We start from the raw sequence: 17,689 nt of genomic DNA, 5'->3' as shown, positions 1-17,689 counted from the left end.
CCAAAGAGCTGAAAGTGGAGCTGTTGCTCAAGTGCTAGAACACTAGCCTTGAGCAAAAAAGTTCAGGGACAGCTCCTACACCCTGAGTTCAAGTCCCAGGACTGGTTCTCAAGTCCCAGGACTGGTTCACACATGCGTGTGGGCACCCCCCCCCAATCGCTCCCCCCCCCCAGATATGAGTCCATGTAGCCATCCTAGAATTTTAGGAGGTTAATGTATTTTTGCATCAAAAAGTTTATATGTTCATATATAGGAATTTTCCCTACTAGATTTATTACATATAGTTTTTGTTTTGCAATGATTACTCTTTTAGGAAATAAAGACTTCCTCCATTTGTGGATTATTTCAAAATATTAAGATTTGGAATACTTTTAAAATTTCTCCATCATATGTATGAAATGACTACATTCTGCTTTTCCATATCTTTTACTAGGGTACATCAAATAATGTGTAAGGATTTGAACAAAGATATAATAAAAGAAAAATGGAGGAGATACAAAGAAGGAAAGGTTGTAATTACTTTGCCAATGTGTAAAAGATTTTCAACAGAAATTCTTGTTCAAGTCAAAAGTAGTGACTGGGTTTTAGAATGACTGAAGTTGACTGCATTCCTATAGGGATTTCTCAGTAATCCTTTCAAAGGCTCTTTATACTGTTTTGTTTTCTGAAAGTATAATTGTCTCTAGACAAAATTGCAATGCCATATGCTTACTTTGCAGGCATCACCAACTCACCTAGAAGCAGGAGTTCTTTAAATCTGACATAGGTGTGACTTCCTCATTTTAAAAGTGAAGTTGGAAGATTTGGCTTTTTAGTAATGTAAATTATTTTGGATAACTGACTCAGCAAATTCTTTCTGCAATGCTATACAATACTATACAATTTTCTGTGGAAATCAAACACAACTTTTGGTGAAAGAAATGATAATATTTTAAGGAACTATGTTATAAAAATTTAATATATTTGTGTTGTCTTTGATGTGCTTTTTAATTTATAATTTAAAGCATCTTATAATTTTAAAGCATTGGTGAGATTAATTTCAGACTATTTCTTCACAAACTTAGTGAGGATGCAGTTTTGGCAAGCGAGATCTGTTTTATACAGTTATAGAACTGTTTCTGAGATACAACTGAAACTGGAGAGTAACTGAAGAGTTTGTAGCATTTCTTGCAAATCCAGGGAGATACCAGCTCTCTCTAAATCATAATCATTCTTATGTAATTCCAGAAAATGGAATAGGAGAATCATGAAATCAAACAATGGTTCTTACACCAGCTTCCAAAGTACTACCATAGTTGTTCCCAATTCATGTATTTACACCATATAAAATTATTTTATGTAACAAAAATGATATTAATCTATAAGCTATAAATACTGTTTTATCCTAATTTTGCAGAAATAAACATAGCATTCAGAGGCATTAAGCAACTCATCCAAGTCAAAAAGTTACCAAGTTCAAGAATGGATTGCAAACAATAAGAATCCAGATCTAGTTTCAATTATTTTTCCTACAGATGCTAAAGATGATTATGATTCTTTCTCAGATACCATTACTTCTTCTGATTCTAATTTCTTCTACTACTGTCTTTTCTTGAAATTTTTTTTAAATATCTTTTCTTCCCTACAGGTCTCCCTCCCTGTTCCTCTCCTTCCTTCCTTCCTTCACTTTCTGCCTCCCTTCTTCTCTCCTTCCCTTTCTCAATGTTTTCTGAGAAAAAATTATGCTATACTGCATAGAGTTTGGGCAGAAACTGGTAAAATTATTTGGGACATGTTTATAACTAAATAGAGGATTTCAGTCTACTTTCTCCTCTGTTGAGTGATTAATGGGCACAGATTTTTGTTTTGCCTACTACCTCTTGTAGAACAAATTTCTAACAGGTATGTTAATATTTGGAGGCCTCTATTTTTATAATTTTATATGTACTTGTATTATGGATAAGTAAAAAACGTTAAGAGGCAAGGTGCTTTAAAAATACAAATAAGAGTGGAGAGATTGGGCAACTTTTTCTTGTTCCTGATTTTGAGGAAATTGTTTTGGACTATCACCATTAAGTATGATGCTGTCTGTAGTTTTGCAATCTGTATAATGTGTAAGATCATGTATAAGTATCAAGTAAAATGCTGTCTGTATACAGACAAGCTGTCTGTATACAGCCTTTATTATATTGAGGAATGTCACATGGATTCCTAGCTTTTCCAGTGCTTTCATCATAAAGGGGTTTTTAACCTTGTCAAGTGATTTTTTTTCATTTATGAGATAATCATGTGGTTCTTGTGTTCCTTCTGTTGATGTGTTGAATTACATTAGTTGATTTGCAAATATTGGACCAGTTTTACATCCCTGGAATGAATCCTGTTTGATAACAGTGTATGATTTTTTTGGTTAGTTGTGTCTGGTTGGCCAGAATTTTATTGAAGTTTTGCATCAATGTTCATTAAAGTGATGGGTCTGTAGTTCTCTTTCTTTAACGCGTCTCTAACTGGTTTTGGGAAAAGAATTATGCTGACTTTTTAGAAAAAGTTTAGTAGTGATCTTTCCCTTTTTTTTCCATTGAAGATATTTTGAGGAATATTGGTGAGACCACCACTTGTACGGAAATGGCAATACTCAGAAAAAATTATATTAAGCTATGTAAGTCAGACTCAAAGAAATGTAGGTTGTTTTCCCTCATTTGTGGTAACTGGAATTTGGTATCAAATCTATAAGTAAACACACTGGATGGTAAAAGAAAAAAAAATACACTAGGACCTGATAAATTATACAAATCTCTAGGCATTCACACAGAGTAAGATCAAGAAGGACATGCTTCAGAGAAGATCACATATCTGACCATATAAAATCATATTTATTGAAATGAACTCCAGGAAATGAAACAAGGGTGTTTTCCCCTCTTTTTTGCTTTCATTTCCTTTTGTCTTGTTTGTTCATTTTTCTGTCTATGGGAGGGAAATAGGGGGCACAGAAACGGTGGGACAAAGAGTGAATAAATCCTGCAGTGATACGCATTAGCAACTGTTGAAAATGAAGTATTCAATTTGTGGATGGTGACTAAAGGAAAAACTCAAAGAGATGGAGGGAATAAGTAACATTGTTCAAGGGAAATATATTCTTAATTAGGCACTCATGCCTGTAATTCTAGCTACTCAGCAGGTTGAAATCTAAGGATCATGGTTCGAAGCCAGCCTGGACAGAGAAGTTCATGTGACTCTTATCAAAAATAAACTACTTAGAAAAAGCCAGCAGTGGTGTGGTGGCTCAAGTGGGAGATTACTAGCCCAGAGCAACAGAGTTTCAAGGACAGCATTCAGGCCCTGATTTCAAGCTCCCAAACCAACAACAACAACAGTTCAAAAAAGAAAAAGAAAAAACAAAAGAAAAAGAGAAAATAAATAAATATACTCTTTATCTGATTTATTTTGTAATAGTAGCAATTTTAGAAGCATTTTGTGTTGCAGGATGCTTTAATGTCATAGATTATACAAATCAGTATTTTATTCACTATAGGTTCACTAATTTTACCAACCAAACTTTTATGAGGAAGGAATTCGGATTCAATGACTTCCTTCACAATTTTAGATATTTTCCCTCCATCTATTAAATATAAACTTGCAACCACAAATAAATAAAACCCTATGACGAATGTTTCTTCCATAAGAGAAAAAAAAATAAAACTACATAGAGGAAAGAATAGTAAGCCAGTCTATTTATCAATCTGTTTCTGTGTATCTATCTCCCTGTCTATCTCTCTATCTATCTATCTACTATCGTCTGTCGGTCTACCTATCCACCTCAGTGCTCAGCACAATATTAATATTATTAACCTCTTAAATGGTTACTTGCATGCTTGTGTAATATCTCTGTGGGGGAATAGTTTACATCCAACTACCAGTATGGTTTCCTCATCATGAATCTCATGTGACTTTGATATATTTCCCTGAAATACTTAGCACTTACGTGTGTATCTTTTTCCAGCTGTGGTTGTGTAAATATTTACAGATTTCAGTCGCCAGTGTTTATATTTTATCTTCCAACTGGGCAGTTGTTGAAGGAATCCTCCCCTGCCCCATACTGTGTTGTTGGTTGTCTTGTGTCAGTGGTATTTTGTTCCCAGTATTCTGGGATTCTTCCAGAAGGCAGTTGATAACATCATCCTCATTCCTTCCTCAGTCTCTTTGGCTATGATTCTTTCCTTTGTAAGTTTTAAATTGACTATGCAGAGTGTGATTGGACCCTGGAAGTAAATCTTTCCAGTGGCTATATAAGCCTCTTGTATGCATATTAGCATATCTACAATGGCAGTTAATGGCAGGTGGCTTATCAAACTTGTGATTTATGACTAGAGAAAGTTTCTATATAATGCAGGAGGAATAAAAAATATTTATGTAATAACATATAGCGTATGTATGATGTATATATGTGTGTGTGTATTGATTAAATTGTGAACAAGTAAAAGTGGGTATCACTTGCTATTTTTAGAGAGAGGGGTTATGATCATTAAGGTATTATAGTTGGGAGCCTTTCATCTACAATTCTAAGATTCTTCTTCTTCTTTTTTTTTTTTTTTTTTGGCCAGTCCTGGGGCTTGAACTCAGGGGTGAGAGCTATCGCTGAGCTTCTTTTGCTCAAGGCTAGCACTCTACCACTTGAGCCATAGTCTACTTCTGGCCTTTTCTGTTTATGTGTAGTAAGTAATAGAACTCAGGGCTCCATGCATGCTAGACAAGTACTCTACCACTAAGCCACATTCCCTGCCCCAATTCTAAGATTCATATATGTTCTAGCTTCTATTATATTAGTGTCACTGTCTCTAGTTCCTTTCTGCAGGGTTGAGGAGGAAAGAGCTTAGTGGTAAAGTGTGCTTCACATATGCGATCCTGGGTTCAGTCCCATTATGGAAAAACATTCTGCTTTGGAAAAGTGAGTTGTACTTATGGGTATAAATTGAATGATTTGAAGCATAATTTGGCATAATTTGGATATTTCTCAATAGATAGAAAGAAATTTGGTGAAATCTCCCTCCAGTATATTTGCACCAAGGATTTATTTTATTTTATATTCATTTTTTTGAAACAGGATATTGCTATGTAGTTCATGGTGGCTGGAAATTTGTAATTATTCTGCCTTGGCCTTTTCCAACCATGATGTTAGTTTTAATTACAAATTAAAAATATAGTGGTGTTTGAACTGGAGGTCTCAGGATATTAGAAGGCAATAATGTAAAGGTACTTAATGATGCAAGCTCATATTTGGAGATAACAGTGCAATACAAGGATCCATTTACTCATCACCAAGGCCTTTACTGAGTTATGTGACTATGAAATCATTTAAAGTGCAGGTAGGCGATCTCTGCATATGTATAGATAGAGACATAACTGGTATTTTCAGACTTAATTGCTTCTTTGGCTTATTGTCTGCATATTAAAAGCAAGTAAACAAAACAGTTTCAAATTTTTGTTTCAAATTTGAAGAGGAAATGGGCTACGCATGCTCATCTGTGGATTTTCAACAATCAATCTAAGCAATATTTATAGATTAACTGGAAATAGCAAGCATGTGGAAATTGACTCCAATGGAATCCCAGCATTGCCATCTCCCAGCTAAATGAGAGCTGAGATTTCAGTTCCTCATGTGGATACCTCATAAAACAACGACACCCACCTTAGAAAGATGTTGTGAGAAAGGGAATGATGAATAATTAATAGTAGTTTCCTTTTAATATCCTTCCCTTCTTGCTTAGAGTTTGTTGTAAAAAATCATTTGTTGTAGTTTTCTTTAAAGGTGACTATCATTTATAGTTTTTGTTACCATGGCTAACCCATCATTCATATAACTACACTCAGGTATTGCATAGTCACTGTCCAGAAAGTTATGTATTATAAGAAATGAGAGATTGAGGGTATTTTTGTTATTATTAACACAAAAGGTATTGGTTTTACTACCATCAAACAGTGATGTTTCTACTGATCTTATTTACTTCAGAATATTATATTTTCTCAATGTATATTTTTCTCTTCAAATATATTCTCCTGAAACAATGCTCAGGGATATATCCTGCAATTAACATAAACAAAAATGTGCTACATGTTGCTTATCGTACTCATTTTCTGGCACATGTAAGGTACATTAGATGACTAAAGAAACTATGGCCTCCAAGGCTTTTTCTTCTTTCTGTAGCAATATTGTTAACATTCTGAGGAAAGAGTATTCCACAGAGCATTTTTGAAAATTCAGTCATTAATAATATTGAAACATTTTTATTGCTGAAGCTTTTACTGAATGCTTCTGAGCAGACATCGTGATGAAAACTTGGACCCGAGTCCTCCATTCCCCAGTGCTGCTGGCGATGGTTCAGCCACAGGCAGAGGCTGGACGAGAGTCTCGGCAGCCCTGCACTGTAGTGGAGCCTGGGCGATCTCCAGGTTCACCAATTGTCCGTGACTTCCTCTACAAACCCTTTCCCTAGACAGTTTTATTCTTCCCCATAGTTTTTGCCTCAATTTTCCTCAAGAGTTCCAGCTGAGATTTCTTAGATCATGCTGTAATATAGAGTTGGCAGTGTGTCCTCACCCTTTGGATATTCTAGAAGGACCTCAAACTCTCCACATCACAGGCTGAGTGTCCCTCTTTTTCTAACCACCACATCACACACTTTATTCCTACCATCAATGGAGTTGCCCTTTAACCAACAGTGACACCAGGAATTTGGGATGTTCCTTACCCCTGTCTCTCCTCCTATGGGGTTTAATAATTATTTATATGTCGTTATCTTTACAACAGATTTAATTCAATATACCAGTTGATATATACAATACATTGATCAATGTCACCCTTTCCATCTTTCTTCCCCACCTTTCCCAACCCCATGCATACCATCAAGTAATGCGGTTCCATTTTCAAATCTATACCCTGCATATAAAAAGTAGATTTACTAACCCTTCCTTTTTGTCCTGTGTGTTTTTGTTTCCATCATTCTTTCCATTGCTAGGAAACAGTTGGATTTGTTGACTTTTATGACTTACAATCTCTGGACTTTTATTTCTGTTTTCCTTTGTGTTTAGATTTAAGTATAGATTCACAGATATCTTGTTTGAAGGATGTAAAACCTTCTACCTAATTCCCTTCTAACTTAGCCTGCCAAGTCTAGTTTCATACTACCAGGAGAGAGCTCCTTAGAACTAAACTTGGTCATATGCATCTCCAACTCAAATTTATTTTTCAAATGATTTCCTGTTGCCTCAGCTTAGCTTTAGAACTCCAGCTTCACGTACAAACACATCACATCATTTCTTTCAGCTATTATTTCAGGCTCATGCTTCCTAATCTCTGACATGCTTGTCACACACAGGCCATACGCGCTTCCCTTCAGGTCCTAAGTGTACCATACACTCTTGCAGCTGTGCGTCTGGTTGAAATCATCCCCTTCATTTTCTTTATGACTGCTTCAAGATTCACCTCAAGTTCCCTGGCTTCAAATTCTTCTCTGACTTGCCGAGTTTGTCTTAGATGGCCTTTGTGTTCTCCTAGCAACAGTTGCAGCCTCATTTCCCATCTCAAGTGAACTTTCAGATTTTAAAATAATATGTGCCTTACTGAAACATACATACTTACATCTGTATGTTTGTAATGTAAAATGCAATCTCAGTTTCATTTGTCATCAGCACAGCTTTTGTGAGAGATCATGAATTTTGAAACGCTCCCCTTAACCATTTCCTTGCTGGTTTATTCCAACCCCTCCCCCCTTTTAGAACTCTGGTAAATAGGATACTGTACTAAACTAGAGCTATTCCTCAGTACTTATGTTAATCAAACTATTACTTTTTTTTTTTTTTTTTTTTTTTGCCAGTCCTGGGGCTTGGACTCAGGGTCTGAGCACTGTCCCTGGCTTCGTTTTGCTCAAGGCTAGCACTCTGCCGCTTGAGCCACAGCGCCACTTCTGGCCATTTTCTGTATATGTGGTGCTGGGGAATTGAACCCAGGGCCTCATGTATACGAGGTAAGCACTCTTGCCACTAGGCCATATCCCCAGCCCAAACTGTTACTATTTTATATGATAACAATTTCATCGTGGTTATAAGCAAATAATAGGTCTTTTAATTCCATCATTCATTTCACTTAGAAAACAATAACTGAACTTGCTGAACATTTTTAGACAGATATGTGTAAGTATTATGCACAATGTATAATGTGTTAAGTTGGAATAGTATCTACAGTGGTTGCAGTTTTAAATGATAAATCCTATAAAGTCATTCTAGAACTGCATGATTTTTAAGCTCATTCTGCTCAGTGGGATTGTTCTTGTTAGATTTCATTGTTTTTAAAAAATTTATTCAACATAGTTTTATTGAGAACTTTAGAGTGCTCAGTATTCTGCCAGGCAACAGGAGAGAAACAACAAGCTAATTCAGACTATCCGATCTTATAGACTACTAAATCAAACAAATAGGTTTAAATTACATATTGGCCATCTTTATCAAGTTTAGCCATATGATACTATAGGCTTAATTCTTTAATTTTCTTATCCCCATTCTAATAACAATTTCAAAGGGTTTAGATTTTTATTTGCATACATGCAGAAACACAACTTTAATCCTATTCATTCCTAATTCACTCCCTTCATTAGCCCAACCCCTTCTGCTGATGCTGTGCATAGAGGCTGTTTTATTTTCCTATCATTCACTTTTGTAGTGCATATTAAATGTAACAGGGATTCACCATGATATCTCATGTGTACATTTATTATATTGTGGTCAGAATAACCCTCTCTATTGCTTTCTCTTTTTTTCTACCCTCAGCACCGTATTGACCTACAACTTGAATTGAGATTCTTTATTCCATCTTTATATATAGTTGATAATGTATTCCAACATTATCCATCTTTCTTTTATTATCTCCTCTTACCTGCATCTCCTAGAGTCTCATAGTTAGAATCATGTTTTATGTTGTATATGTATATATATATATGTATATAGGTATGTATTTAGGTATATAGGTATGTCTACTAGTACATAATACATATACTAGTATATATATGCATATCCATGGATATATGTGTTTTAAGTTTAACCTCCATGTATGAGCAAAAACATATAATATTTGAGTATTCAAACTTGGCTTATCCCCCTAGTGCTATAAAAGCCAAGTCTAATTTTACAGGAAAGGTCCAGGAGAGCAGGGATTTCAAAGAATATTGTAAATGAGGAACAGGCACTGTAGCCGGTATGGGCTAGAGGCTTTGAGGAAGCTCAATGTATTGTGGAACTAAAAATGAGCCCAGGAGTGAGCTCAATGGGGAAGGAATTGACTGGCTCTTCTCAAGGATTTAGAAGCAAAGAGTTAATTCTAAGAGCCCTTGGAGTACTAAAGGGCTCAGAATATATTTTCATTTCAAAACACTCAGCTAACTACATTGAAGTGGACTATTTATATTGGATGGTGGCTGGCTCCTGAGAATGAGAAGAGAGTTGCTAAAGAATGCTCATTATGGGGCTGGGGATATGGCCTAGTGGCGAGAGAGCTTGCCTCATATACATGAGGCCCTGGGTTCGATTCCCCAGCACCACATATACAGAAAACGGCCAGAAGTGGCGCTGTGGCTCAGGTGGCAGAGTGCTAGCCTTGAGTGGGAAGAAGCCAGGGACAGTGCTCAGGCCCTGAGTCCAAGGCCCAGGACTAGCAAAAAAAAGAATGCTCATTATGGCTTTGCTTTCTTCATTAGGATCCGAACACTAGATGAGAGCCAACTTTGGGACTACATTTGTGAAATTACACATTTACTCTCTACATAGCAGAAAGTAGATAGGAATACTTAAAATTATAAGACATCCCAATACGAGTTTATAATCTAATTGTAAAAAATAGAGTCTCAGGCTATACTTAAATGGAAGATACACTGAAAACTACATGTATTAAGTGGCCTATAACATCCAGGATGAGGCTCCTCACTCAGTATACTTTTCCATATAACATGCATTTCTCAAATTTAGTTATTTAATGTTTCATCTTTGAAGCCCATTAAAAGATTTGCATTGCAATAATGCAGCTAATTATGAAAAGTGTGGATAGTACACACATATTATTTACAAAGACTTGAGATTATATGAGACATTCCATTATATTTGAATGCAGTTGTTTATGAGTGCATAGCATATGGTTTAGTGGAGGCTATTTCGTATTTGTGACAGTCAGGATGCTATTGAGCAAGTCTCTAACAGGTTGTGTAAGCACACTGAGTTACAGAATCTGGAAGATTTCATAGACATGAATTTCAACTGCATAGAGTATGTCCACTGGCAACGTTTAAACTAGAGAACTTTCTAAGTGGAGGGTCAGTATTTAACTTGTAATGTGGAAGCTTATGATTTTTCACTAATTTTCAACTGTTTTCACATGATAGGTGAAATATTCATGTTTTGTCAATTCCTTTGCAGGCTCCCGCCTTCGACAGGAAGATTTTCCACCTCGAATTGTTGAGCACCCTTCAGACCTCATTGTCTCAAAAGGAGAACCTGCAACCTTAAACTGTAAAGCAGAAGGCCGCCCCACACCTACAATTGAGTGGTACAAAGGGGGCGAGAGAGTGGAGACTGACAAAGATGACCCTCGCTCACACCGAATGTTGCTGCCAAGTGGATCTTTATTTTTCTTGCGAATAGTACATGGACGGAAAAGTAGGCCTGACGAAGGGGTCTATGTCTGTGTAGCAAGGAACTACCTTGGAGAGGCTGTCAGCCACAACGCATCGCTGGAGGTAGCTTGTAAGTAAAAAAGGCCTGGGGGCTTCATGGGGGAAGAAGCCTGATGGAGTCATTTGTCTTGGCAATTGCACTAAAATATTTCCAAATGTATCACAGGTGTTAACTGAGATAATCTAGTTTTATATATCAGCACACAGTGGGGTGTGTGTGTGTGTGTGTGTGTGTGTGTGTGTAAGTGTGCTGGTACTGGGACTTGAATTGGGGCTTTCACACTATTCTTTAAGCTTTTTTCATACAAGGCTACTACTCTACCACTGGAGCCATGGCTCTCCTTCTGACTTTTTGGTGGTTAAATGGAGATAAGAATCACTTGCTCTTTTCTGACTGGACTGGCTGTGAACCTTGATTCTGACATCTCAGCTTTCTGAGTAGCTTGCATTATACTCATGAGTCACCAGTGCCTGACTGCAGTATAGTATTTGAAGTTTCTTTAATGCTTATTTTATTTGGTTATTCAAAATAAATTGAACTTTACACGTCCCTGTTGGGATTATATGAGTTTTGCTTTGGGGCTCTTTTCGGTTGTACATTTTCATTGAAGTGGTTTTATCCTCTTGGTTTGTGGTGTTTATTTTGAGTATAACTATTTTTCTGTAAATAAAATAGAGTAAGATATTTTGAATTGATCATTTTGAAGAGCAATAGTTTTAACTTATAGTATGATACATCCTCCTTTTAAAGCTTGATTTAGAAAGTAGTTTTACGCTTTATCCTCGGCCACTGTGTCATATGACAGTTCATTTGTAGTAAAAGAGCAGATATGTTTAATACTCAACTAGTTCTTGTGTCAGTTTACTTATATGACTATTACATGTAGCTGGTTTGAAAGCATCTCAAGGATAATTTGTTGACTAATGAATAATGGCTACACACAGAACTGAAGTGTATATTATATTGGAATAATAATTTAATTTCTCAGTTTTGATTCATACTTGAGAGATAGCTAAGAAGTTCCACTCCCTGGAAAGAATCATAAAACTAAGCATGTAATGATATATGGAGAAGGTAGGATAAAATAATTTAGTGTAATTACCTTAAGTATAAACAATCACATGTAATTCTTGTCTATAAAGCTGTATATACTCTACATCATGTTTTTTTTTATCAGATTGACTAGGTATTTTAATGTGATTTATGTTCAAAGTTTTAATTACACAATAGGTTTTCATAAAAATAATCTACATTTATAGATATCAAAAATAAAAAAAATAAATTGTGCCAACTTAATAAAAAATATTAATGTGGAATCAGCTCCAAAGGAATTAAATGATTTTCTTCACCTCTTATTCTGTCCTAAGATTTCTTGTCAAATATATCTTATGCCAGTATAAAAATGTTATTAGATAAAGTTAAAAATTACCTTTTAAATTGTGTCAAAATGAGGCTTTCACATTTAAAAAAATTTAAGCTTAAATTTGTGTTCCTCAATTCCCAGTTAATTTATAATGTAATTACTTGTATTTTTCTTTTTAACTTGAGTGACAGTGTATGCTTTAGAACCAAATCTTCACAGTGTATGAAAGTTGTAATTATGATAGGTTATTTTGATGTAACTTTGACATTATTAAAGCTCAAAGTGAAATCCAAGGAAAAGTAGTTTAAATTGATGTTCATCCCAGTTATAAAAAATGTATATGGATTGATAATATCATCTTTCAAAGTTACAGTATTACCTCCTTTATAACTTTTGGTATATTTCTATTTGAGTATAATTATTCTTTGTGGAAGCAAAATCAAAGAGGCACTTGAAAACAAATATCAGAGAATCAGGAATGTTGATATACAGTACTTAAGTCTATTTTTATAGGTAAGTAATTGAACACCAGAGAGCAAACCAATGTGGTTATTTTCTAGAATTATAATGTCATATTAAAGAATTGTATACCCACAAAATTATCAAGGATTATCTATTGTTCCTATGCTATTTCCTTATCTATTTGCATTCTTATTGTAATCAGAATATACAAAGGAAGTTACAGACTTGAATAGGTCTAAATGTTTACCTTCTATAGCTTTCTTTTCAAAACACCTATGGTTTCACCAATGATCAAGATAGCCCTTTAATGCACTGGGATTTAGACAGCTGTACTTTCTGATCTGGCCTTTGTGTCGATATTTTACTATTAGTTCCCAGCTAAGTTCGCTTTCTAAGTTTAACATTCAATTACCTTGAGAATCCATTATAGGAAAAGCTTTCCAGTCACTCATCAGAGATATGATCATGAAATTGAAACCAGACATCGTTATATCACATTCAGAGAAAAATATTTAAATTCACAGTTTCTTAATGCATAATTCACAAATTTTAGCCTGATGTTCATCACTATGTCCCTAAAAGTTTTTCAACTCCAAAGAGAGGAAAAGATTAGAAACATGCCTTTACTTGGATTTAGTATTTTATATATATATATATATGTATATAAGTTTATGGTAATAAAAATAAGCACTCTGGACTTAGAAAGGTTTTTTTTTTAATTTTTGGTGAAAAAGTTTAGAAACTATTATTTTGTAAGTTCTTGTATCACCTTCCTGAGGAAGCTCATGTTTTGCTTTACTATACATAGTGATTTGATTTACTATGTTTTTGTTATGTAAGACAATGAACACCATTCTTTGACCATTTTTTAAGGATTTGTCTTTCCTAAAATCAAAAGTAGTCTTTTGTGTGCTTCATTAAAAACAAGGTTGAGAGGAGGAGGAGGACAGGTTTTATTTACTATTTGTTAGACTTGTACTTTTGTAGTGTGAGTTATATTTTTTCTGGAGGTCATTGTTACTTTGTTAATGCTTAGTTTGGGTTCTGGAAGTTTAGTAAGAATGATTCTTATTGTCCTCAAGGTTCTGACACAGGAAGACAAAGATTGCATCTAATTCCATAGTGATGCTGTAGCCTCAAGTAACAGCATTAATGAAAGTGTCTTGAGGCAACACAGGTTTCATAGTGCAGTTGTTGGTAATGCTTTTGAAAACAGCTATCTGTGTTTTTCTTGTGTTTAAACCAAGTTGTACAGCTGTAACAACAACTGGATTTCTTCATTCCTAATAATTATCTGTCTCTCAAACTCTGAAAAAAATGGCATGGAATACCGTTTAAATCTTAATTTCCATATAGTAATAAGAATAATTTTGTCCATTATACTTCAATATTTACTTAAATCAGAAATAATGCACCTAAAGGATTGTATTTCTTGGTTATCTTTACAACTATTTACTTTTATTTATATCACGTTTGTAATCAGGTAGACCACAGTATACTTTTTTACCAACTCTTTATCCTAGCCATGTTGGTAAACTATATTACTTGTTCTGGAAAACTTAGTTTTGGTGATATTTTACATATTTTATGTAATTATAAGTCTAAAAGCTATGATGCTAAGATATATTTAGTAATCTTTATTTTTAATATTTATACAAGGTTTATTTTACTTTCTGGCTTTATAAAGGATATAGTATTTAATCTGATTTAAAACAAGAGAGTGAAATGTTCCAATTGTTATTTCCATTGGCAAACCAAAAATTATGTATCCTGATGATATCTAAATTAGACTGCGGGATTTATTTATTTATTTATTTATGTTTTGCCAGTCCTGGGGCTTGGACTCAGGGCCTGAGCACTGTCCCTGGCTTCTTTTTGCTCAAGGCTAGCACTCTCCCACTTGAGCCACAGTGCCGCTTCTGGCCGTTTTCTGTATATGTGGTGCTGGGGAATGTATACAAGGCAAGCACTCTTGCCACTAGGCCATATCCCCAGCCCCTAGACTGCGGGATTTATAACTTGCTGTTTCTTAAGACTTAGGATACTCCACTGTGTCTAATTCATCTTGAAAAGTAACTTTTAAAAGAGCCTTTCAAGCATTATTTGCATATTTGTTTTGGGTTGTATCTATTTGAGAGTCTATGAAAAGTTCAGGATGTATTCTACATACAACATTACCTGCTATTCGTACTATGCTGGCACAAATTGATAGCATGGTTCTTTGATAGAACTTATCTATGGAGTAATTTGATAATTACATTGAATTTTGAGGAAAGTTAATTTGAACCTTGATCTGTATACTTCTCATTTTGAATGCGGCTCATTATTTTTTTTTTTGTTTTTTTGTTTTTGGCCAGTCCTGGGCCTTGGACTCAGGGCCTGAGCACTGTCCCTGGCTTCTTCCCGCTCAAGGCTAGCACTCTGCCTCTTGAGCCACAGCGCCGCTTCTGGCCGTTTTTTCTGTATATGTGGTGCTGGGGAATCGAACCTAGGGCCTCGTGTATCCGAGGCAGGCACTCTTGCCACTAGGCTATATCCCCAGCCCCTGAATGCGGCTCATTATATCGTCTACTAAACAGTGTACAGTTGTTTCATCCTTTTTAGGTGGCTTCCTCCCAACAAATATCCCTGAGTTGAGGTAGATATTTGTTGGTTCTACATTCAGCAGAGAGAACTATCTTTTCTTTTCAAAATCAGTTTGTTAATTAAGAAAATATTATCTTTCTATATTTTATTACTTAGGGTACTTACTTTCCTAATCCAGACTTTTATTCATGCACTCAGGCATTCTGTCATTGAGAAGTTTCCCTAGCACTTGGAATTTTGGAGAAAGTCTTGTTATTAATTGCCCTCCCTCCCTCCCTCCCTCCCTCCCTCCCTCCCTCCCTCCCTTCCTCTCTCCTTCCTCCTTTCCTTCCTTTTTTTCTTCCTTCTCTCCTCTTTTTCTAACTTCTCTAGGGTTTAGGGAACTCAAACTCCTCAAACTCAGGAGCTTCTCTATGCTAAACAAACACTCTACCACTGAGGTACAACCACAGCTCTCAATCTTTTCTTGGATACAATGCAAAATGTGATGAAACTCATAGGACATGGCTAATAGACATCATGGAAAAGTTTAGCTCTCTAGACAGGATGTTACAAAATAGCTGCCTCTGGGTATTAGTAGACCCACTGTCTTGGAACAGATTCAGTCTAGTAATCTAGGCGTTATAGGTGACACAGTTCATGAAAGTCTCATGAGACATAACTTTTTTCTCTAAAAATAAATGATATTCATACATGCTGAAAAGTACTGAGATGATTATTTCAACACTAGTTGATACTTAGATATAATGCCCCTTGTGGTTTCCAGGAAATCAATTCAGTATTTGGTTATTTATGAGAAAATCTTGGCAATGTCTCCTTGTATCAACAGTGTTCTCTTTATAAACTAATAAAACAAAAAGTGCATCTGGTTATCTTGCAAATCTGATTTAATCATTCTTTTAATCCTCATAATTTAATTATGATGTCAATCTAGGAGTCATACTCATAAGCACAAACTAACATGAGAATTACTTGTACTTATTTTAAACCCTATGAATATAGAGTTTTTAGCTACTACAATATGGACTATTCAAAGACTTTATTATTTATAGGTTAAATGTATCCCCATATTTGCTTAACCATAAATTGATCAGGTCAAAAATATGTCACTATTGGATGTGTTTGAAGGATAAAATTCTTCTCTGTTTTCATTACACAATATAGGGCATTTTTAAAATCATATATTTAAAAAGTAACAAATTCAGTACATGTAGACAATATTAAAATATACATTTGGTTAAAAAGAAGTATATTTTTGTCCTAAAGCTTGACAGCTTTAGTGATTTTTGTCTCATTGAAGACTACAGTAGAGCTGGATGAGGAATAGATCAGTTGAAAATAAACCACTCACCATGCAAATAATTACTTAATGGGTTATTCGTGAAATAAATAATGAAAGAAAGGGATACAGTCAGAGATGAGTAGTGATTATGTTTGGATATTACCAAGATAAAATAATTTCAGACTAAATTAAACAGTGTATCTTAAAGTCCATGAGAAGAAGGAAGATTAGGACATATTTGAGTAAATGAAAGATGGTAACTACAGCAATATGTACGAATTAGCAAAAAGGCTGGAAGTGTTATAAAAGGCTAGATTGCGTAGGCCCTGTCACCATATTAAAGATGACTTTGTGCTCAAAGCAATGAAGTGACTGGATCAAATGTACCATTTAAAATGAAATCCAATGTAGTAGTTCAGTGTCAGGTGCATGGAGAATAAGTTACAGAATAGATGGTGATTACCTAGGGGACTATTGCAATATTTCAGACAAAAGCATTCACTCTTCAAAGTGGCTGGTGGTATTACAGAGGTAGAAAAAAGAAAACATTGCATTTTGAGATTGATACTCTGGCCTTGGATAGTTTGATATTTTGAATTTTGGAGAATGTGCTAGATGTTGAAATTTTGCAAGATATTCAGTTATTATTGGTGACAAGGTTATGATCAAGGCCAGCTCTATGATTATGTAAGTAGAATGGGCAGGTTGGATGGGAATTTATTAGCCTTGAATGATTTACAGTAGTTTACCATTCTACATTCCATTACAGTCCCAAGAAGTTGAACTTTCCTGTGTTCACTCATCTACACTGCATTTGTCTCCCTATTCCACTAGTCACTACCTTATAGTCAGTTCCAGGGTCCTATAGGTGTAAGGTGCCTGGATCTCATGCTCCTGCTTTTCTTGTTTGACCCCCTGGATGTTTGTGTCCACATGGTACCCAGCATACATTACTAGCACACTGAAAGAACAGAATTTTTTTGTTTGTTTGTTTGTTTGTTTGTTTTTTGCCAGTCCTGGACCTTGGACTCAGGGCCTGAGCACTGTCCCTGGCTTCTTTTTGCTCAAGGCTAGCACTCTGCCACTTGATCCACAGAGCCACTTCTGTCCATTTTCTGTACATGCGGTGCTGGGGAATTGAACACAGGGCTTCATGTGTATGAGGCAAGTACTCTTGCCACTAGGCCATATCCCCAGCCCAAGAACAGCATTTATGTTTACATGCTAAGTGCCTTAGATCACTACTAGCTTATTTTAAGTAAAGCCATCTAACATGCAAATTAGAAATGTTTTCTTTCACACATGAT

At 35.4% G+C, this 17,689-nt stretch overlaps 1 protein-coding gene across 4 annotated transcripts in view; it reads left to right on the top strand.

Annotated features, from left to right (window-relative positions):
- The window catches only part of Robo1 (roundabout guidance receptor 1), a 367,669-nt gene that overhangs the window by 60,023 nt on the left and 289,957 nt on the right, over nucleotides 1-17,689 (top strand). For all 4 annotated transcript variants that reach the window (XM_048346427.1, XM_048346425.1, XM_048346426.1 and 1 more), the window contains exon 2: nucleotides 10,432-10,758. In XM_048346427.1, the coding sequence (XP_048202384.1) occupies nucleotides 10,432-10,758 (327 nt within the window). The remainder of the gene's footprint in view (nucleotides 1-10,431; nucleotides 10,759-17,689) is intronic.

This window comes from Perognathus longimembris, chromosome 5, assembly GCF_023159225.1.
Source record: "Perognathus longimembris pacificus isolate PPM17 chromosome 5, ASM2315922v1, whole genome shotgun sequence".
In the NCBI taxonomy this organism is placed as follows: Eukaryota; Metazoa; Chordata; class Mammalia; order Rodentia; family Heteromyidae; genus Perognathus; species Perognathus longimembris.
The sequence above is the reverse complement of the archived record's forward strand: the minus strand, read 5'-3'. Positions and strand labels throughout refer to the sequence as shown.